At 35.4% G+C, this 22,554-nt stretch overlaps 1 protein-coding gene across 1 annotated transcript; it reads left to right on the top strand.

Annotated features, from left to right (window-relative positions):
• The first annotated feature begins 1,224 nt into the window (after positions 1-1,224).
• LOC130047367 (uncharacterized) lies at positions 1,225-12,200 on the top strand. The gene is made up of 4 exons (XM_056142118.1): positions 1,225-1,231; positions 3,449-3,589; positions 10,649-10,887; positions 11,742-12,200. Exons 1-4 carry the CDS (start codon positions 1,225-1,227, stop codon positions 12,000-12,002), a joined length of 648 nt encoding a protein of 215 aa, XP_055998093.1. The 3' UTR covers positions 12,003-12,200.
• Positions 12,201-22,554: the final 10,354 nt, after the last annotated feature.

Below are 22,554 nucleotides of genomic sequence, written 5' to 3'. Positions count from 1 at the left end.
TGCTCTTCCGAAATGCAGGACAAATCGCTATAAAAACAGCTTTGTGTCACGGTGTATTAGACAATTATATTAAACCCATCTTTGTTTTTAATTTTATTTTTGACACTTTTTTAATAAAAACATTTTCATGTATGCCTTAATCGAAATGACTTTTTATGACCTATATCATATCAAATTTTTATAGCATTTAAAAAAAAAATCTTAACCAAATTATCAATGATAAATTTCCTTCGAAAACACCATTGCCTGAAAAATCTGTTTTATGTTTATGCATGTTTTCATGCATTTGTCTGTTTTAACTTTGATTAGTGTATTCTGAGTATACCATTTAGAGTTCCGAAGTTTGCAATGCTCTCACGTAAAATTGTTCCCTTTCCCCCAACTAATAATTCACTTCGAAACCAACTTTATGCAAAATTGACAATCCACCGCTAAAATGTATCTAATTTATTGTACTGGTGACAATTTCAAAAAGCTTTAACCCCCTTCCCCACAATCACGCACTTTAACGCAAATACCTTTGCCCCACAATCACTCACTTTAACGCATAAACCTTTGCCCCACAATCACGCAATATAACGCACTTTCAATGCGCAGTTGTTTTTACTGCGTTTTATCGTTGATACAGCGAAAAGTGTTACTTTTTATTAATATCTTGGGTTGTAAGACAAACTAATGATAAAATGAGCCATTTGCCAGATTTATTTGATAGTTCCAACAGTAGCAAAGAGATAGATTAGGGGATACACTACTGCAACGCAGCTCCATTGTTTACTGACGGGAAAATCTAAAGCGGTATTGTAGAGAAAATATTCATGTTTGGTTTTATTATTTTGTTTGATTATTTCAATTTATTATAAACCTACAGGGTTATGAATATTACTGATCGTCAGGAAAATGGTAATTTTATTTAAAAGTAGCATCAGAAAAAAAGGGGGGGGGGATCCAACACAAATTACATCATGAATTTTGTGGTATGCATAAGTTATGTATATCAAACAAAGTATTAAAAAATGGGGGAAATGTTTTTTAAAAGATATATGGATATGTATTCTCCTGCAAGGTTGACACAGCAACATTCTTATTTTAAACGAGAGAGGAAATGTGTGTACATTTTCAATTTGGTCATTTGTAGTGTTTGTAGAGACCGTGCCTTTCAAAACTTGGACGCACAGATTACGCAACCTTAAAAAAATCATATTACATAAAAATTTACCGAAACAAATGTCTGGTAAAAACTACATGATTCTTTTGTGAATAAACAGTGGAAAAGGTATACAGAGTGTTATTTATACTAGTTTGTCCTTACTTGTTAATTGATTAGTTTCAATAATCATCATATTTAATTTATGGGGGGGGGGGGGGGGGGGCTCTTGGTAAAAACTATGTGAATTTAGTGGGTTTGATTTATCGAAGACTTGGATCTTAGCAATTTTTATTTCATTTTTATTTTTATTTTTACTTTGCAATAAACTAAAGATGAATGACAGAATAAGTAGCAATTCTTAATATAAGAGGAGTGGGGAGGGGGTGGTGCGCCTTCAATTTGGCCAAGTTTCAGGTTGAATTTGCAAACGCATTTATACCGTGTACGTGGTGCTCATTTAAAAACCTGCAGGCGTGTTCACGAGGCTATCTCAGGACTAAGACGTGTCCTAAGTATCTCTTTTCTTAAAAGAACATTGACAACCCGCTAGGTTACTTAATTTTTAAGTTGCTAAGTTTTACTACAGTTTCTAGTCTTCCGAGTTTATGGTAAGAGTTTGAATTTACTCTATTGGTAAATATTTATCTATTACATTAATTTATGAATATTTTGAAATCATTATTTTAATATAGTTAAACCTTTGAATGATAGAGTGAGAGAGAACTTAATTATTTTACATATTTTTTAGATCATTCTCCAGAATTAGGATGTCTTTTTTCTCCTACCTCATCAAGTAGAACTTGGATTTTCCTAGTCAAGGGGTGTGGGTGGGGCATAAGTTATCTGCAATAAAAAGAGCCTTCGAATGGTTTCAAAATTAAAATTCTACTCACTGAAAAATTTGGATTCCTCTTCTTACTCACGATAATACACTAATACCCACAAATCACAAATCAAATTCAGACCGGTTTGATTTGTGTCGGGAAAACGATTGTAGAATTATTGCTATCAAAGACGTTGACATAGGTACATATCGGTTCGATTTTTAAACAATCATACACGAGTATTGCTTGGATCAGTGGCTTTGTTATTGCTTTCATCGATGATTTTTACCGTGTTTATCAGAATTTCGATTGTAAATCATCATAAATCATATGTTCCTTACTGTGTGCATTAGGAATGTCTGAGAATATTGCACAACATAAACATATATTGGGGGCAACTATCCATGTCAATTAAAAGTTATTGTTCCACCATATTTTAGGTCACCTGAGTCACCCAAGTGACTGTCTTCATCCGTTGTCGCACATCTTCCGTTAACAGTTTTAGGCGAATTATGGTTACCATTTTCGATGTAAGGCTTCTTTAGGATAAGAGGGATGTAAATAGTGAAATTTATTATCTAACTTCTCTGTGGGTGGGACAAAAATTGCAAACAAATGCTAAATTTGAAAAAGAAAAAACCTTCTCTATTCCTACGTGTGCATGTGGGAGATAATCCAAATGTACGTTTATGATGTCCATTTAGCAAACCCTTTACCAAAATTTTGAAATCCATGACCTCTAGGTCGGGGTTCAGTCTTTAGGGTGGCCATATAGTGAAGATAAAATATTCTATACTCTCAGACATGTGGTGGGGGGGGATAAATGCATGGTTATAATGTCCATGAAGCTCTCTATCTAAATTATGAAAATCACGACCCCTTGGTCGGGAGTTCAGTCTCTAGGATGGGACCAATATCACCATTTATTAAAGATATGTTTTAAAAATCTTAAAAAATCTTCTTATATATCACTTTCAATACATGTACAAGAAAACCTAAATGCATGATAAGTAATTTACCCTTGATATATCGAAATCTCGGATATTTCGAAGAGTTTTTTTCCGATCTAGTTTTAGATGATGAGTCAAGTTTGACTGCCTTCAAAGGCTACAGCAATCATTTATTGTATCTACCATTGGACTTACCCCCTCCTCCACTTTGACTGTAAAAAATATGACTACACAGAAAATCAATACAAAATTTACTGCAAGTGTTTTAGAAGGCCTTTTTCTGGTATCCAATACCACGAGAGGGAGACAAATTTTTAATTTAATGTTTTAAAGCAAAGGGAATTTATTTATGTGAATGATGTGTCCAAACTTTATCTCATGATTGAAACTAACTGAATGCTTAATTGGCTCTTGTAATGTACAATAACATGTATAAGGTAAATGGTGCATCTAGGTTAAAGCATCTCGTACATATTGAACAGATTAATGATTTGCAGCATTACTTTTGACTGTGAAATATATTTTAGGACTGTCAAAGACCTTTTGTGGAGAGAGGGAACCAAGAGGGGCCTATATTTCTCGAGGAGATTCATTGACTTTCAGATCCAAATCAAACTTTTATAAAACAGATGATGGATTCAAGCTGCTTCTGACACCATTCCAAAAAGGTTAGTAGCATGTCACGATATTCCATTCCTGCGGGGATCCGGGTTAGAATAGATCCTCAGTACCCTTTTTTTGTCGTAAGAGGCAATTAAATGGGGCGGTCCTTCGGATGAGACCACAAAAACAGAGGTCCCATCTCAAAGCATGTGTAGCACGATAAAAATCTTTCGCTGCTCAAAGGTCGTAAGCGTCGAGCATAGGCCTAAATTGTACAACCTTTCACCAGCAATGGTGACATCTCCATATGAGAGGAAAATTCTCGGGAGGGACGTTAAACAACATAAAATGAATCAATCATCATGTTTCACAAAGATGGTGCATCTGTCAACATTCCATAAAGGTTTGTACCTCACAAAGGTTATTGAAATGACAACATTCCATAAAGGTTTGTACCTCACAAAGGTTAGTAAAATGACAATATTCCATAAAGGTTTGTACCTCACAAAGTTTAGTAAAATGACAACTTTCCATAAAGGTTTGTTCCTCACAAAGGTTAGTAAAATGACAACATTCCATAAAGGTTTGTACCTCACAAAGGTTAGTAAAATGACAACATTCCTCTGATGCCGTTCCACCTGAAGCTTGATTAGATTGATTGATTGATTGATGTTTTCCGCCACACTCAACAATTTTTCAGTTATCTGGTGGCGCCCAGTTTTTATTGGTGGAAGAGAGAACCCAGATACAATGTACCTGGGAAGAGACCACCGATCTTCCAAAAGTAAACTGGGAAACTTTCTCACTTACCGGCGCAAGTGGGATTGATTAGAGATATAAGTGCTCTACAAAGCCCCTATCTTTGCTCCTCACGAAAATGTTAACAGCTGTGAAGGAGAAATTTCAAACTTACTGTGCGACTACATATGCCAGAAGTGGTGTTAATCAAATGTGGATTCTAAAAAATTCTAAAGAACTTTTAGTAAACTTGAAATCACAGAATTTTTCCCAAATCAATAGCATTAAAACCTATGACTTTTCAACACTATACACGACCATTCCTCACGATAAATTAAAGACTAGACTTTTTGACATCATAGACAGTTGCTTCTTCAACAAAAACGGAAAACGGAAATATTCATATCTAGTGATCAGTCATTCAAAAACTTACTTTGTTAAACACCACTCTGATTCCACGCACAAGTACTCTGAAGTTGAAATAAAAAATATGCTTGAGTTCCTCATTGACAATATCTTCGTGATCTTTGGTGATCAGGTCTTCCAACAGTCTGTTGGAATTCCCATGGGCACGAATTGTGCTCCTTTGTTAGCTAACCTGTTTTTATATTCATATGAAGCAGAATTTATTCAAAAATCTCTCGCTGTGACCTTCAATTCGACTTTTAGATATATCGATGACGTTTTGTCTATTAACAATGATAGCTTTCATTCATATGTCGATTTGATATATCCCTGTGAGCTGGAAATAAAGGACACCACAGAGTCGTCCACTTCTGCTTCATACTTAGATATTTTATTGAAAGTAGACATTAACGGCAAACTAACAACTCAACTGTATGACAAACGGGATGATTTTAGCTTCTCCATCGTCAACTTCCCACATTTATGTAGCAATATTCCATTATCACCTGCATATGGTGTTTATATATCTCAACTGATTCGATATGCAAGAGCTTGTTCTGGGTATAGTCAGTTTTTTTAAATCGAGGTAAGCTACTGACAAACAAGTTAATGGTACAGGGATTTCAACAGTCTCGATTGAAGTCAGCATTTCGCAAATTCTATGGTCGTTATAACGATCTAGTTCGTCAATACAACCTCGTATTGGGTCAAATGCTGTCTGACGTGTTTCATATCGATTGTTAAGCCGTTCTTGGCACACTGATTTTGACTGCGGATAACTCCGTTTACCTGATCAGGATATGGGGTTCACGGCGGGTGTGACCGGTCAACAGGGGATGCTTACTCCTCCTAGGCACCTGATCCCACCTCTGGTGTGTCCAGGGGTCCGTGTTTGCCCAACTATCTATTTTGTATTGCTTGTAGGAGTTATGAGATTGATCACTGTTCGTTATCTTCGCCTTGCATATACAGATGTAGATTCAGAATAGAGATATTCTGATCTGCCAAATTGTGATTCGTGACAATAATTTTGGACTGGAAAGATACTGGTGTAAAGCTTGTTGAGAGGGGGTGTTACAGGTCACATTTCCTTTGACCTTGACCTCACTTTTCCATATTTGGTGTTTAGCTCAGTTTCAAAGTCACTATTGACAATATTTTTTATGAAAACTCTTACACTGATATAAGTTAGTGGTAGCTATTCAACTGTGACATTATTTGTTTTACCTTGACCTTTCCTGTGACCTTTACCTCACTATTTCCTATTTGGTGGTTAGCTCAGTTTCAAAGCAATTAATGAAGAATTTTTTGCCCCTTTCGGAATATGTCCAGGGTATATAGTAGAAGAGCAGATTGACTAGTCTAATTTCAGTTAGACTGGTGTTTTTCATATCAGTTATGATATCCATGTATATAATGAGGATCAGCATTTCATGCAAGAATTTTTTTTTCTTTTGTTAGAAGTAATTTTGAATAATGATAACTTTTATATTGATAGCTAGGCAACATTTAACCAATGCAATATTGCCCATTATATTAATTTATAGCAATTTTCTTAGAATTTTGTTAAATGTGAATAATATCTAGGTTGAAATGAATGTGTGATACTTGAATCAAAAAGTTTAAAGATAAAAACATTTTGAAAAAAGTCACATCTTTTATTAGAACATTTTACCACAGAAATAGTGCATATTGATAAGGGAGTGTTAGAAAGGTTTTCTATCTTATCTATGTGTGATATCACTTGTAAACAACTGAGATTTAAATGTTATAAAGCTTTGAGTAAATAACAATAGACAAGAGTGTTTCAAAGGTTCTGTTTATATTGTATAATTTGTGATCTAACTTGAACAGGCTATGACCCTTTCTAAAGGGAGATAATCACAAAAATGCAAAATAGAGTGTGGTCATTTAAAAATCTGTTTAAGAACCACTGGGTCAGAAAAGTTCAAATTTACATGGATGCTTCCTGACATTCTGCAGATTCAAGTTTGTTAGATTCAGGGTCCCTGGGGGTATAGTGGGGCCACAACAGGGAATCAAAATTTAACATGTGAATATATAGGAAAAAATCTTTATAAATTTTCTCAAGAACCATTTGTTCAGACAAGTTCAAAGGACTTAGTGCGTTTGGGGCCAAATTTGGCCCCGTGTTCAAATTAAAAGATATCCCCCAAAGTTCTTTAATAAGCTATATGATATTATAAAATGATTATCATATGTCCGTAAGAAGCTTTATTTTCATATAATACATACATAAATACAGTATAGTTTACGATAACTTTGTGCCATTTTGACGTTACTTTATGCGACGTCATGAACAAGAAGGCTGTGTCTTATTATTATTATTTTTTGGCAAAAATAAAAGTGCACTGATACGGCACGGTATATAATAACGATAGGGTATGTTACATACAGTGGCAGAAATGGCGAAGGTATGCACAGTGTAACGATAATTTGTCACGAATGTACATATATGACAGAAAATAACTTTATAATGTAAAACTTATACGGTTCCAATTTTGATGCACCATATGCGCATTTCGACAAATTATGTCTCTTCAGTGATGCTCAACCGAAATAACAAAATATATTAATTTATAATATTTATCCGTGTATAACACAAAGCGATGTATGATACAGGCACATAGAATAGGGGGTGCTTTCTTAACAACGTATATTTTTGTAGTAAAGATATATTTGGTGACTTCCCTAGGCCACTTTTTAAAAAATAATAGTGAATGGTAAGAATGCAGTTTCGAAGTAGTACTAATAGGAGTTATGAAATGAATTCATATATAGAAGGGAGCACCCCCCCCCCCTCCCCAACCCCAACCCCCGGAATGAAGAACTAGAAGTTAGGGAAAACGTAAACTTTAATCAATATTATATTTAATGAAAATATATTTGATGTATGTCAACCCTAACCCTCCCCCACCCCACAAATTAGGATTTTGAAGAACATGTTGGCTTTTTGTTTCACTGAATTTTACAAGTATTATTTTTAGACATAGTGAAGTCAACTTTTCCGGCTTCCCGCTCCCCCTTGAAAAAACGATCCTACATGTCTGTAATAAAATAGGTAATATACTAATATTCATGAAAGGGTAACACGTTACGAATCCTGGGGTAATTAAAAATTATAACAATACAAATCCTGCAGATATAGGCCTAGGGCTAAATATAGTCGTATGGCACGACAGTATATGCACTGTAAAGTTAAATAAAAAGTAGATAAGAATTACATTGAAATAGCTCTACTTTAAATGAAAAAAGAAAAATATCTTCATATTGGTCGTTTCTACTACACTCTACCGGCTGAGGTAACGTAGTATGTAAGTTGACAAAATGATCTATCAACCCATCATGACGTCACTTTTGAAAAGTGACGTCTATATACCGAAATGCATTGTACATGTATAAATCGGCCTCGTGCTCTGCCAAGCATTTAGCCATATAGATTAATAAGAAATAGTAGCATTTTGTGTTTGGCAAAATGTTTCATATAATGCATTTTCCATTAATTAAAAGTAATTGATATCAAAGTATTCCTAACTAGTGTATATTTCGCTTAGTTACAGGACACGGAAGTAAGATGGCATGATTAATATATAATACACAACACAAGCCTGACAAAGGAAGACATGTAAATATCGTATCGTGACATTGCCCCGTTAAATTGGTGTTAGGAATTTTATCATTTGATGCGGTGTTAGGCGAGTATTTTCTTTTGTAAACAAAATATAGGTAAACTTATGTAACAACACATATATAACAACATCCATAAATATGACATGTATTTCCATGCTGTAAAAACGCTAAAAATATGAACGTTAAAATAAGAAATAAGTATGGTCCGCACAATATCACCATCGTAATTTTTTGTATATATGAAATGCTTAACCATAAATGTTTCATGTGTGAAAATTTTAAAGAGGTGATATTATGCGGACCTATTCATATATCTTTAAAAGTGGTTAAATTTTATGAAATTTTCCGGAAATTTGTGTTCCGTACGTATTTTGGCTACGTCAATGTAGTAGAAATGTGACACATTTTCAAAGTTTCGTTTTATTTTTGAGACAAGTGTGTGTGTATCTCCGTCAGTATTTTGCAATGTAGAAGTTTGATTCAACATGTACTTCATTTTTGAATAATTCAGGGGGCCAAATATGATACCAAACGAACTTAGTTCTTTGCATGGCAGCTTTCTGACATGGTGCAGATTCATGTTTGTAAACAATCATGGCCCCAGGGGATAGATTTGAGCCCCAATAGGGGATCAACATTTTGCATGCAAACATATAGGGAAAAATTTTAAATATGGTCCAAGATGACTCAGGTGAGCGATATGGCCCATGAGCCTCTTGTTTCCATATTGCATTACAAATGTCAGATTGGGCGGGGCATTCATATGGACATAGTTCTTGTGTGTAATGGATTCTGGAGTAGTTGGGATTTTACATTTTGCGTGATGGACTCTAGAGTAATAGGGACTGAATCGGTCACCATGGGGAGTATTGTTTTGTATGAATGTTTACTAACACTTCAATTGTTAATCAGTTGATATATATGAAGAATTCTTTCTTTAAATCACACCATTCCATCGCTAGTTGCCACACATACAGTGTTACTGTCAGTTGTACATTCTCTGGACTTCATGGCAAGCAGAAAAACAATTTCACGTGTAGTATATTAACCTCCATTTTTATATCAAATCAAAATGCAATAATAAAAAAAATATTTATTAGGTTTTTTTCAGTAAATATTCCCTAGAAATAATGAAATCTCCTCATGGTACATCTAAAACATGTTAATAATCACTAATTTGTCACCATGCACAGAATGGTTGAAAGAATCCATTTTGTACTAATTTTGTACTTCTAATGAGTGTTGTACATGTAAGGCACCTCTCCTAAGCCTGCTGGAAAAACCTGTAAAGTTGTGATTGGTATTACTGTGTTCTTACTTCCAGTTTTCAGGGGTCCTCCTTGGCCAAGTGGTTAGAATATCGCGCTCAAAATCACACGGCCTCTTACTTCTGTCGGCGCGGGTTCGAATCCCGCTCATGCCGGGAAGTGAGAAAGTTTCACAGTTTACTTTCGGAAGGTCGGTGGTCTCTTCCCAGGTACATTGTATCTGGGTTCTCTCTTCCACCAATAAAAACTGGGCGCCACCAGATAACTGAAAAATCGTTGAGTGTGGCGGAAAACATCAATCAATCAATCCAGTTTTCATGGGTATAAAATTTTGTGTATCTGTCAGAGATACAGATTGTATGTGATTTTGTGGAGATCTGTCAGAGATAGAGATTGTATGTGATTTTGTGGAGATCTGTCAGAGATACAGATTGTATGTGATTTTGTGGAGATCTGTCAGAGATACAGATTGTATGTGATTTTGTGTATCTGTCAGAGGTACAGATTGTATGTGATTTTGTGTATTTGTCAGAGATACAGATTGTATGTGATTTTGTGGAGATCTGTCAGAGATACAGATTGTATGTGATTTTGTGGAGATCTGTCAGAGATACAGATTGTATGTGATTTTGTGGAGATCTGTCAGAGATACAGATTGTATGTGATTTTGTGGAGATCTGTCAGAGATACAGATTGTATGTGATTTTGTGGAGATCTGTCAGAGATACAGATTGTATGTGATTTTGTGTATCTGTCAGAGATACAGATTGTATGTGATTCTGTGTAGACCTCAGCTGCTCTGTGTCCTTTATGTAATTAATGAGCAGTAATTGTACACCGTTAATCTTGTAATTCTGTGGTTTACAAGCAGCATATGAACACTGACTGTTGACATTTCAAAGGGAAAAAACCAAAATCGCAGTGTTTTTTCATGATGTCACTACACATTTACTTTGATGGATAGAAAATCATCTTGACCTTGAAAAGTATTGCATAAATCATGAAAATATTGTCTTAACCAACCTTGAAAATATCATCTTAACCTTGAAAATATTTATACAGGAACATGCACAAGCTCTGAATATCGCTGTAATGCTGGGCAGTGTATAAACAGCAGAAAGAAATGTGACGGTTACCGACAGTGCGGAGAGTATGCAGACGAGTGCAAGATCACCAGAACCACCTCCTGGATTGCTGGCGTAGCTGTGGGTGTCATTGCAGTTATAGCTGTAATCGGCATAGCTGTTTTCTGCATCAGGAGACACTTTATTAATCACCGGAGTTCTGGGGGCGTGGTCAAGGTAAAGGGGATGAAAATCATTTATCATTATTGTGGGTGTTATCTTTATTGACTTCAGTGACTAATTGTTCCAACTTCAAAACAGACACGTCACAAACACATTTTTATACTCCCCTCAACAAGTTGTGGGGGTATACTGGAATCGGGTTGTCCATCTGTCTGTCCGTCCGTCTGTAGACGCAATGGTTTCCGGGCTCTAAAGCATTATCCTTTCCACCTACCGTCACCATATCATATATATGGACTACCCATGGGATGAAGATGTTCCCTATCGATTTTGGGGTCAAAGGTCAAGCGCACTGGACATCGAAGTAGCAATATGGTTTCCGGGCTCTAAAGCGTTATCCTTTCCACCTACAGTCACCATATCATACATATGGACTACCCATGGGATGAAGATGTTCCCTATCGATTTTGGGGTCAAAAGGTCAAAGGTCACGCACACTGGACATCGAAGTAGCAATGTGGTTCGGTGTGTCATGCCATTTGTTTTTTACACTCAGAAAGAGGTAGTTTATACCTATTACCAACATCCTTTGGGAGATTTGGGGTAAGCGGGGGGTCTCACAGTACCTCTTGTTGTAGTTGCAATTATTGTAATGTAGCCCTCTTTATCCCCCCCCCCCGGCCAAGCAGGAGAGGGGCTACATTATTGCATCTCATTTTCTAAAATTAATTATTTTCTTTTGCATTGTATAAAATTTCCAAACTTCAGTAGTCGTTGATTGAATATTTAAGCGTGATACTATTTTGTACATCATGCCACCTATGATAATGAATTGTTTTTTGTATTGTAATGAATGTTAATGCTTGCATCTTTATCTGTAAGTAATTTATGAACTGTATGTTTTTCAGTACTCTTCCCCACCACAGCAGGTAACATCAGTACCTACATACCAACAACCAGGGGTGAATCCGCCCTACCAACAGCCGGTGGTGAACCCTCCCTACCAACAGCCGGGCACCGCTCCTGGGTATTACCCCCAGGGACCAGTACCACCTCGCCAAGGCTACCCCCCACAGAATACCGCTTACCCACCACCTTATCCTGAGCAACAACAGCCTGGCTACCCTCCAGCTACAAATCCCTATCCCTATGGAGCCCCTGCGCAATAATGAAGTTGTAGAGTTTTTGAGGTCTCTGTTGATAGACATCTCGGATGTCTTAAAGTCTTTTGTTTCTAGATGTTCATTGGTTATATGAAGAAAAAAGATCTGATTTATTCTTGCCTGTTTAGCCTGCTGAAGAGAACTATATCTTTGTGATCTTTTTGAATCAATTTGATTGGTTCATGATTATTTTTGCACGGGGGAGTTTATTGAATGTTTTTGTTACACAGCTTATGTAAGCCTCTCTCTGTATGTGAGCCCTCAAACACATGCAATATTTGTCTGAATTCAATATAGGATGTCATTATTCAAATTCATTTAGTGATGTATTACAGCAATGTGTTTCTATTCACTGATATCTTTTCAAGCATTTCCAAAAATTGATATAGATATTAGAAATAGATTTTATGGACTACATCATAATACAGAGTACAGTCTAAAGTGTAGTCTGATTGTGGTCAAGAGTGGCTTATAGTTGTCACCGATCATATGGATTACTTTTAATGGTTCTAAATGGTTGTTTATTTTATGATAACTATTGATATTCATCAGAGTTGATCATTTACAATGAATGATTTGATCAGGACATTAATGGTGGACATATGATCTCCATCTGTTTGTCCATAAGCACAGTAATCAAGGTCAGGAAAAGCTGGTATTATAATGGAAAATAAGGATCCTATTACCAGTCTTGTTTGAGAATGACCCAGGAAGTGTGAATATGATTAACCCGGAGAGTGTGAATATGATTGACCCAGGGAATATGAATATGATTAACCCAGGGAATGTGAATATGATTAACCCAGGGAATGTGAATATGATTAATCCAGGGGAATATGAATAAGATTAATCCAGGGAGTGTGAATATGATTGCAATGTTTACAGAAAGGGAATTTTAGAAAACCCAGCACGTTGATTTTTGTTGTTGATATTGTTGAATATGACTGCAGTTGGTTTTCTAAATTAAGTGAGTATCAAAGATCTTCACTCGGCAGATATCGGTGATTGTCAGATATAAATTATCTCCCTTCAGGCAGTTCCACACAAAATATTGGTGATTGTCAGATGTAAATTGTCTCCACACAAAACATGATCAGGAGGAAAACAGCATACATCCAGTATTTACGTCGGTGGACACTCAATAGCTCACAGAAATTTATTTCAAAAATTAGTATTTATATACAAATCATTCCTGATATGATTCTCACACAAATTATCAGAGTATGTACATCAAAACAGGAGATGATCGACAGGTACTCTTAGTTAGTTTTGGGTTATTTATGATATTTAATCTATCGTATAACTGCAGGTGTGATGTTCAGTGTCAGATAACACATTGAGATTACGTTCAGATTGTCTCATTCAAAAGCTATCAACGAAGAAAAGTGAACTAAAGAATAAATAGTGTATTGTATCCATGCTGTGATTCCAAAGAAAACCTCCCATTCTATTCCGTTTCTTCCTTTTACAGGAATGACTTTAGAATCATCACAACATGTTTTGATACAAGTCGTATAAGTTGCACATCTGCAATGAATATTGATGCTTTGGAAACTTATTTATTTATACACCGAAAATTGATTGTCTTTCATCTTTGCAAGTAGCCGAGTGTGTTGTGATAAATATGTGTATAAGAAAACATTTTGATTTCCGTTTCACTGTGTTCACTTGAAAGCTTAATTCACTCCTTAATTGTATCATTTTTTTTCCTTTTCCATATATCCTAGGTTGTGATTTAAATAGAAAATACTGGCTACATGTGTTTGATAAATACATGTACGCTGTAAATGTATTTGATATTTACTCCTTGTTGTAGGATCTTTTGTATAATTATTTCCTATTTGTTTTCGATGGAGTTCATTTGTGAGATGTTTACATGTACATGTTTTGTATTGACTGACATTTTATACTAGGCATGTTTAATTTTAATGTGTTACTTTTTTTTTTGTTAAAGGGTATATTGAAATGGTGAAAGTTGAATCAAAAACTATATATAGATATGTTGGTCATCAAAAACTATATATAGATATGTTGGTCATCAAAAACTATATATGGATGTGTTACTATAGTACTACAGCTTTCCGTGTTTTTGCTCCCTGTAATTCTAGTTGTTATAATATGATGATATATTCTGTTCATTACATGTACTTTGACATTGTATTTGTTGTAATAACATTGTCAGTTAGTAAAAGCATAGTTAAAATTTAAGATTTATAATTTCCACTGACAGTTTGATAGTACCTGTACATTTATATTCAGTAGATATTTTTAATTATTTCTGTGCTTCTTTAAATGTTGACTCCCACCCCCATTTATAGATTACCTTGTGTAAGTACGTGGCTTTTTCTACAATTTACGTTTTCTTTATTCCTCTATAATGTTTGGATTCAAATCCACTTGCAGGTTGTGTGTTTTTTAAACTTTGAGAATTGTCAGAATTATATTTGATATTTTGAAGGTTTGTTTTATAGGATGAATATTTTGATGGATTCAGATTGGGAAAGCTTATACACAACTTTTATCTGATTTGTCATAAATAACAACAATGTTTGCATTTGAATCTTTCAGCAGTGATCCACTTTAATTACGTGTATTTATGTACCACCATTAATCAGAAATTTGAAATGTCTTGTTTAACTACCGGTGAGTAGCCATGATAGAAATTGTATCCTATAAAAAATTTGGTCTTGTTACACTACCTGTCGGTTCTAAAGGTTAATATAAGGATAATATATACAGGTTGGATTGGTTAAAAAAATTCTTCAATAAACATTTTTCTAAATCTACCCCCCCCCCCCCAAATATATTACAGGTAAGGTTCCTAGAAATTAAGTTGATGATGTATCTCCTTAAAAGAGGAGACAAAGCATGTTGAACAACCCCACCATTGCTTCTACAAAACTGAAATTTTAAAATTTTCCAGGACAAGACTTTTAAGGAACAAATCAAAAAGCAACAGAAATACTGATGTCACTGACATAGTCCACTTTTATATTTGGTACATTTAGTTTCTATTGTGTTTCCCCTAGGGAATGTATAAACCCTGGGAGAATACACTCACTAAATAGGGAAACTGTGAACGACTGATGGAAATTTCTCTAAATTTATGAAACTATCTGTCATTTTTATCTGAAATATTGCAAATAATAATATATGTTAAATGTATTTGTTTTGTATTGTTAAAAAATGTTTGGGCTACAAAAATGTTCTAAGGAATCAATATTCTGAGGAAGTGAATGTTGTAACCCTTTGGCAAAGTAAGTGAAATCGAACTTTCTTGTATCTTTTCAACACATGCTGTGGAGCTAATGTAAATGTATTGTGGTACAACACCTAATGTAAATGTATTGTGGTACAACACATGCTAATGTAAATGTATTGTGGTACAACACATGCTAATGTAGATGCATTGTGGTACTCTGGAAGATGTTGTCAGTGTATTCATAAAGTTTAGTTATTTTGTTGTTATACATGAATCTTTGTGTTTTTCAGTGTATGTGTTTATTATGACCTCCGCAAACAAAGTTATGGCAGGGTACATATTGTATATTGTACACTGCATGCCTATCTGTCTGTAGAGAGTTTTCTTAAATCTCATACACTCTTTCTCCACCATATAAAGATGCACAAGTGATATTTTTATCATAATTGGAGATTTCTTCATTTTACTTGTGTTTGACTGTTAATGTTAACATTGTGAACTCATTCCAGAGGTATAGAGAATACTCAATATCGTAGATCTGTATCAAAACAAAGCCATCACACATTTCCCCTAAGTGTAGCAGGTCTGGCATTTGTATACACTGTACTTCGCGTTGTTTGTTAGTGACGTGGTAGCAATTTAATCTTCTCTGGAAAAAAAAACCAGGGGTGGGGGTAGTATTTGGACAGCACTAGTGTGATTTAAACATGTCTGCCGTCATGAGGTGTTTGTTGTGATTTGTTGTACATTTCCTACTTTTAAAAATGTTCTTCATCATAAACCACTGGAATCAACATTTTTTGTCTTTCATGAAGTAAAAATTTTGACTTCTCTATCCAACAAACATAGTTCTGTAGAATCTAGGCTAAAAAAATATTTGTGAATAGTCATCTAGTACGTATAGTGTCTTTAGAAAATGTGTACTGTAGCATTTTGACCATTTAAGATGGTAGTCATTACAAAATATATGTTGCTATATTATAGCTAGGGGAGGGGCAAATATTATCGTATTTATTTTTGGGTGAAATGTTTTTGTAGCATAATTAGGCTAACCCAGATTAAAGGGGGAGGGGCAAAGATTAACGTATTTATATTTGAGTGAAATGTTTTTAGCATAATTAGGCTAACCCAGATTAAAGGGGGAGTGGCAAAGATTATCATATTTATATTAATTTGGGTGAAATGTTATAGCATAATTAGGCTAACCTATTAATTGCTTATATCTACTCTATCAGACACCACCAGTCATTTCTCACCTGACAAATACAGTGTTTACCGTGTGCATCCAGGTGAGCAGTTCAGGCTCTTGGAAGCCTCTTGTTGGATTACATTAAGTTGAATTATTTGATAATATTCTTTAGCATGCTTTTTACTCAATAAACTTTTTAATTCAATTCACATTACTGCTTTTCATTTTAAAGATTTTTTTCAAGTTATCAATACCCTAGGGAAGGCAATTGCGGATCCAGAGGGGTGGGATTTTCGGGGTTGGAAACACCCCCCCCCCCTTCATCAGAAAAGTTTACTAAAAGAAGGTAAAGATAACGCATTTTGAGGGTAAGGACGTCGCTTTGAAAACCAAAAATTAATGATAGAACTCCCCCTTTCAAAAAGCCCTGGATCCACCCGTGGAAGAATAGAAAAATATCGATAATTATTGATATTTGATAAAACATAGATGGTAAGGATTTTTTGACAGCGGCACAAAGGTGGGTTTTTTTTCTCCAAAATACAAATCCATAAGTAATCCTAGCTGTATATGGTCTGAGCATTGGGTCGAAAAATCGCAGAAAAATTCTTTACGAATGTGATAAAACATGATGAGGGGAAAAATCCAACCTGAACTGAGGTGCGCTAGGAGTAAAGTACGGTTTGTGTTAAAATGAATGTGAAATCAACGATTTTAAATAATTTGAAATAACAAAATGCTGCTCTTTTATAACAAATTAATAATTTGTTAGAACAGATTGATAATTTGTTTTAACAAATTAATAGTTTGTTGTAACAGTTAGTAATTTGTTATAAGTTAGTAATTTGAAATAACAAATTAGTAATTTGTTCTACCAAATTATCAATCTGTTATGAAAAAAATATTAATTTGTTATAACAATTACTAAAAAAAGATACTGCTCCGGCCCTAATTTGCTTCCGTGGAATTCAGATATTGTTTACATTGCACGTTTTGACAGGTGTGAAGCCTCCGATCATTGGACGCAGTCAAGACATTGCTGGCGAAAATCTGGCATGTATTTGATGGGGTAGAAAGTAAGCCATACGAATGTGACCCTCTATTGGGTTACTTCGGATCCTAGTGTAGCGATCTACATGAGCGGATCTTATTTTAATCTGGGGACAGTTTCACAAAACTATCCTTCGAATAAGATCTGTCGTAAGACCAAAATTTATCATAAGATCCATCACAAAACTGTCAAAAGATTGTTAGAAATCTTAAGACATCCAGATACTTGTCTCAAGTCTATAGTGAACTATGTTTTGCTAGAGGTAGGTAGCTTATTCGGGGGAACGTGGTTTCGGGAACTGAAACAAAGTATTTAAGAAATGAAGCTAATTTTTACCTATGTTATAGGAGGCGGGTTATAAGAAGCGTAAACTGCACCAAGTTACAATATATCGTATAACATAGGTCAAAATTAGCTTCATTTCTTATAATTTAATGCAAAAACACAAAACTAACTCATTTGTAAAGTTTCCAATTTGTTTTAATTGGAAACGACCCCTTTTGCAAATGACAGTTTAAAATACCCGCGCATTAATATCACACCTTTATCATGTCCCCATAGCAAGTTATATTATACAAAATAATGTATGTTCCTCCATCAGTCTCAGCCAATCAAATTGCGCGTTACAAGTAAAATGAACTTGAATTATTAGACTATGGAGGATGTGGACATCAGTGATGAGCTTCGTATACCACGACATGCGATCTTTATGATGAATTTAATATTTGTTTAGAATATCCCATAGACAACCTTTTCCTACTGTCACAGCTTAGAAAGGTCCACTTTTTCTTCATTTTTTCCCCCTCGACCGGACATAATCTATTGAATTTACAGCAATGACTCTAGAAGTGATTTCATAGCATTGGAACTGTAGTTTTGTTTTCTCCACCTCTTCAAACAATACTGATATCTCAGTAGCTAAAAATTATGGACATCGTTTTACTGGCATTTTAAGGTAGCTCACTACACTAAAGCTTATACTCTGTATGACACCACGTCACAGATGGCGATTTAAATGTTTTGTGAAATAATTTGTATCGAACGATTTGTTTGTCAATCATCGTAGCTCAGTGGTTAAAGCACTGGGCTAGTGGACCGCAGATCTCGATTTCAAATCTCCCAGAGTCTTTATTCATATGTGTTGAAATATTTTCTATTTGAAAATCATGTTTTATCCAAATTTGAATATTTTGGCATATATACTTATTGTATATCATCATATCTTTTATAATTAAATCAATTCGTACTGATTTGAGAAACTATATCTGGGTGTAGTGAGCTACCTTCAATCTTTTGACACCGATTTTTCTGAGTGCATGCGCACGAGCTTCTTAGCTGCTATGTGGTCACAAGTAAACGCATTCAAATACCACGTATAGTATACGCTTCTGTGAATGCAATCCTTTTGCGTACAAGATAACATACACAGCTATGGTGTAATTAAGGCATGCAAGCTTGTCGGGCAGCCGGCGTTTAATAACTTTACAACAACTATACTACATGGTAAATGACTTGAACAAGTTTTATGCAAGAACTGGATTTAATAACAAAGTGTCAAGAAACCTTTCATCATTGACGTTAAAAACCGCCCAGGGAAAACCATAGATACAATATTTGAAAAAAAACTATGGAAACCTGTGTCCGAAAGCAAGTGTTAATTAAGTAACGTCTAAGGGTTAATATCAGACCTTATCCATAATTAAATATAATTTAAAAAATTGTGCTACGTGCTCTTCGTGAGACTGGCTTAGAATGACCTTACTCATGATACATGTACATGTATCGACACTTTATATAGGCCTTCCTATGGCCACGCCTTGTATTACTACGCATCTAGGCATTCTAACACGTTCCTATCATACATGTACAACATTTTCCCGTTATTCTTCGAAACGCGGGAAAACTACATTATTTATTATTTGTAGACACAAAAGCAGTTTGGGGTAAAACCATTTGTTCACGTTTTTATCATTTTGTTAGTTTTATCTTATGTTGGTTTTCGTACCATTTCATTTCATTCAGTTATTGGCTTTTACACATAGGAAAGCTTTTGCACCCAGTATACATGTGTAGTCGAACATGTGTACGCGTTTTGTTAGATTAATGAGACGTTCGGTATGATGTAAGTATTACCTGTGTCTATGGTATTCCCGTGGGGATCCGGGTTAGAATAGGTCGGCAGTACCCCCTTACTTGTCGTAAGAGGCGACTAAATGGGGCGGTCCTTCGAATAAGACCGCAAAAACCGAGGTCCCGTGTCACAGCATGTGTGGCACGATAAAGACCCCTCCCTGCTCAAAGGCCATAAGCGCCGAGCATAGGCCTAAATTTTGCAGCCCTTCACCGGCAGTGGTGACGTCTCCATATGAATGAACTATTTTCGAGAGGGGCGTTAAACAATATTCAATCAACCCATCGTCGGAAACCCACAGTTGATTACGCTTCGAACGTGACTTTCTCCATCACCCGTGGGTCCATTCATTCCTACTCGCTCGTTCTCATGAATAATTAAGGAGGCAATTTGATTGGGCGCTCATAGTGCACCCTGAGCGAATTTGTCCAATCAACAAGACGCTTTCAGCCCAATTTCGGTATACAATCGATGTCATAGCAAAGTTAGGATAATGCTACCTTTAAAATCAGAAGAATTCCGTTACTATACGATTACTTTGATTGGACGATATTTCTAAATATTTATTGATGAGCACGAGCGAGTTTACAGGCGCTTCTTATTTTATCTATCAGATGTGTGACCGGAAGTCGTATACAATATGCTTCATACAGTAGTCGCTTTGATTACGCCCTACTAAGATGCATACTCCTTTGCGGTGATGTGTCGCCTAACCCAGGGACAGTTAGATTTCCTTGCAGTACATGTAGAAAACCGGTAAAGTCTAACCAGTTCTGAAAGGAATTTGAAATATTTATACGATTAAATTACTACCATTATTGATTTTAATGATATTTAAATTATTTTCAAAATTCTTATACTATTTATCCAGCTTTCTATTTGAAATAGCTTGTACTTTTCGCAATATTTGCAACAAAAATTGCGAATTAGCTTGAATTTTAATGATGATTTTCATATTCATCTACTCTTGCTTGGAGTATTTAATTTCTTCCTCTAAATCTTATGCTTTCGGATCTGCATATTCTTGCATGAAATGTTTTGTTTTTATTTTGTATTCTTTTGTTAATCTGTGTATATGTGTACATGCATGCTAGGTGTCTTTGTCTTTGATATTATATGATAGTCAGTTAAAAAGCTCTACAAAGCTTGTGTTTTGATTTGTTGAATGGGCAAAGTGCCGACTTTAAATAAATTCAATTTACTTTAGGAATGAATGGACCCACGGGTGATGGAGAGAGGAACGAAACGTAATCAACCGTGTTTTCCGACGATGGGGTTTTCCCTATCCATCGATCCACACCCTTGTTTACGGAATGCTTTTTTTTTGTATTCAGTATATCATTTTGTTGAATAAAACACGTGTGGCGTTGCTAACTTGTAACAAACACTTCAATCCTATTGTCTTTTTTTAGCTCACCTGAGCTGAAAGCTCAAGTGAGCTTTTTTGATCACCCGTATTCCGGCGTCCGTCCGTCCGTCTGTCCGTCTGTAAACTTTTCACATTTTCAACTTCTTCTCAACAACCACTGGGCCAATTTCAACCAAAGTTGGCACAAAACATCCTTAGGTAAAGGGAATTCTAAATTGTTAAAATAAAGGGCCAGGCCACCTTCCAAGGGGAGATAATCAAGAAAAGGTAAAAATAGGGTAGGGTCATTAAAAAATCTTCTTCTCAAGAACAACAGGGCCAGAAAAGATGAAATTTATAGATACGCTTTATTAGGTAGTGCAGATTCTAAATTGTTAAAATCATGGCCCGCGGGGGTCGGATGGGGCCACAATAGGGGATCAAAGTTTTACATACAAATATATAGGGAAAATCTTTGAAAATCTTCTTCTCAAGAACCACTGAGCCAGAAAAGCTGAGATTTATATGAAAGTTTTCTGATATAGTGCAGATTAAGGTTTGTTAAAATCATGGCCCCCTGGGGTAGGATGGGGCCACAATAGGGGATAAAAGTTTTACATACAAATATATAGGGAAAATCTTTAAAAATCTTCTTCTCAGAACCATTGGGCCAAAGAAGTTCACATTTACATGAAAGCTTTCTGACATAGTGTAGATTCAAGTTTGCAAAAACCATGGCCTCCAGGGGTAGGTTTGGGGCCATAATAGGGACTACGGTTTTACATGCAAATAGATATGGAAAATCTTCTGATATGGACCAAGGTGACTCAGGTGAGCGATGTGGCCCATGGGCCTCTTGTTTCTTTATATTTCAAATTAGTTAAGCAAATATTTTATATTCGGAGGAGAGGAATGATGGAGAAAATAAAAATTATATATCTCAGAGTTTTGATACAGTGTTTCTATAGAAAATATCATTCAATGCATAGGCGAATCCAGGAATTTGTGAAAGGGGGGAGGGGTTGTCTAGCACTTTTCACAATCTCCACCCCACCCCCATTTACACCTTTTTGCTTGTGTACATAACATCTTAGGGAGATCTTGAGAGAGTTTTATACATGAAAATGCTTTTTGTTATTTACTACTTGTTTCCCCAAGTTCTAATCGTTGTTATCGCTATACTCGGAACTTATTTTAAATAATGGGGGGGGGGGGGCGCAGCTGATTTAAAGGTTACTCCCAATAAGCTGGGGGCAGAGTAGACACCATAGGCTCTACGGTAAATGGTGCAAAATCCTGCATTTTGAGTATTTCCTGACACTTCTTTTTCACATTTAAATTGGCTGCTTCTAAAACAAAACTTTTATGTTACACATACTTCTATCTGACAAAATATCGTAAATTTATATATATCAGTGTTTCGTCTTATTTATCATAGAACTAAATGATATACTGGTGTTGATAAATTTGGATAATGTAATTGCATGTAAGTATCCACCTTTCATATCTTTATGACTCAAAGTCTCGCTAAAATTGAATAACTTAATTTTTTTGGTTTGCAGAAGGGGGGGGGGTGTTCCAAACCCCCTGCCCCCTCTGAATCCGCCCTTGCAATGTTTTCAATATTGTATCACAAT

Source organism: Ostrea edulis, chromosome 1, assembly GCF_947568905.1.
Source record: "Ostrea edulis chromosome 1, xbOstEdul1.1, whole genome shotgun sequence".
Taxonomy (NCBI): domain Eukaryota; kingdom Metazoa; phylum Mollusca; class Bivalvia; order Ostreida; family Ostreidae; genus Ostrea; species Ostrea edulis.
This window is presented reverse-complemented; position numbering and strand designations above follow the sequence as displayed.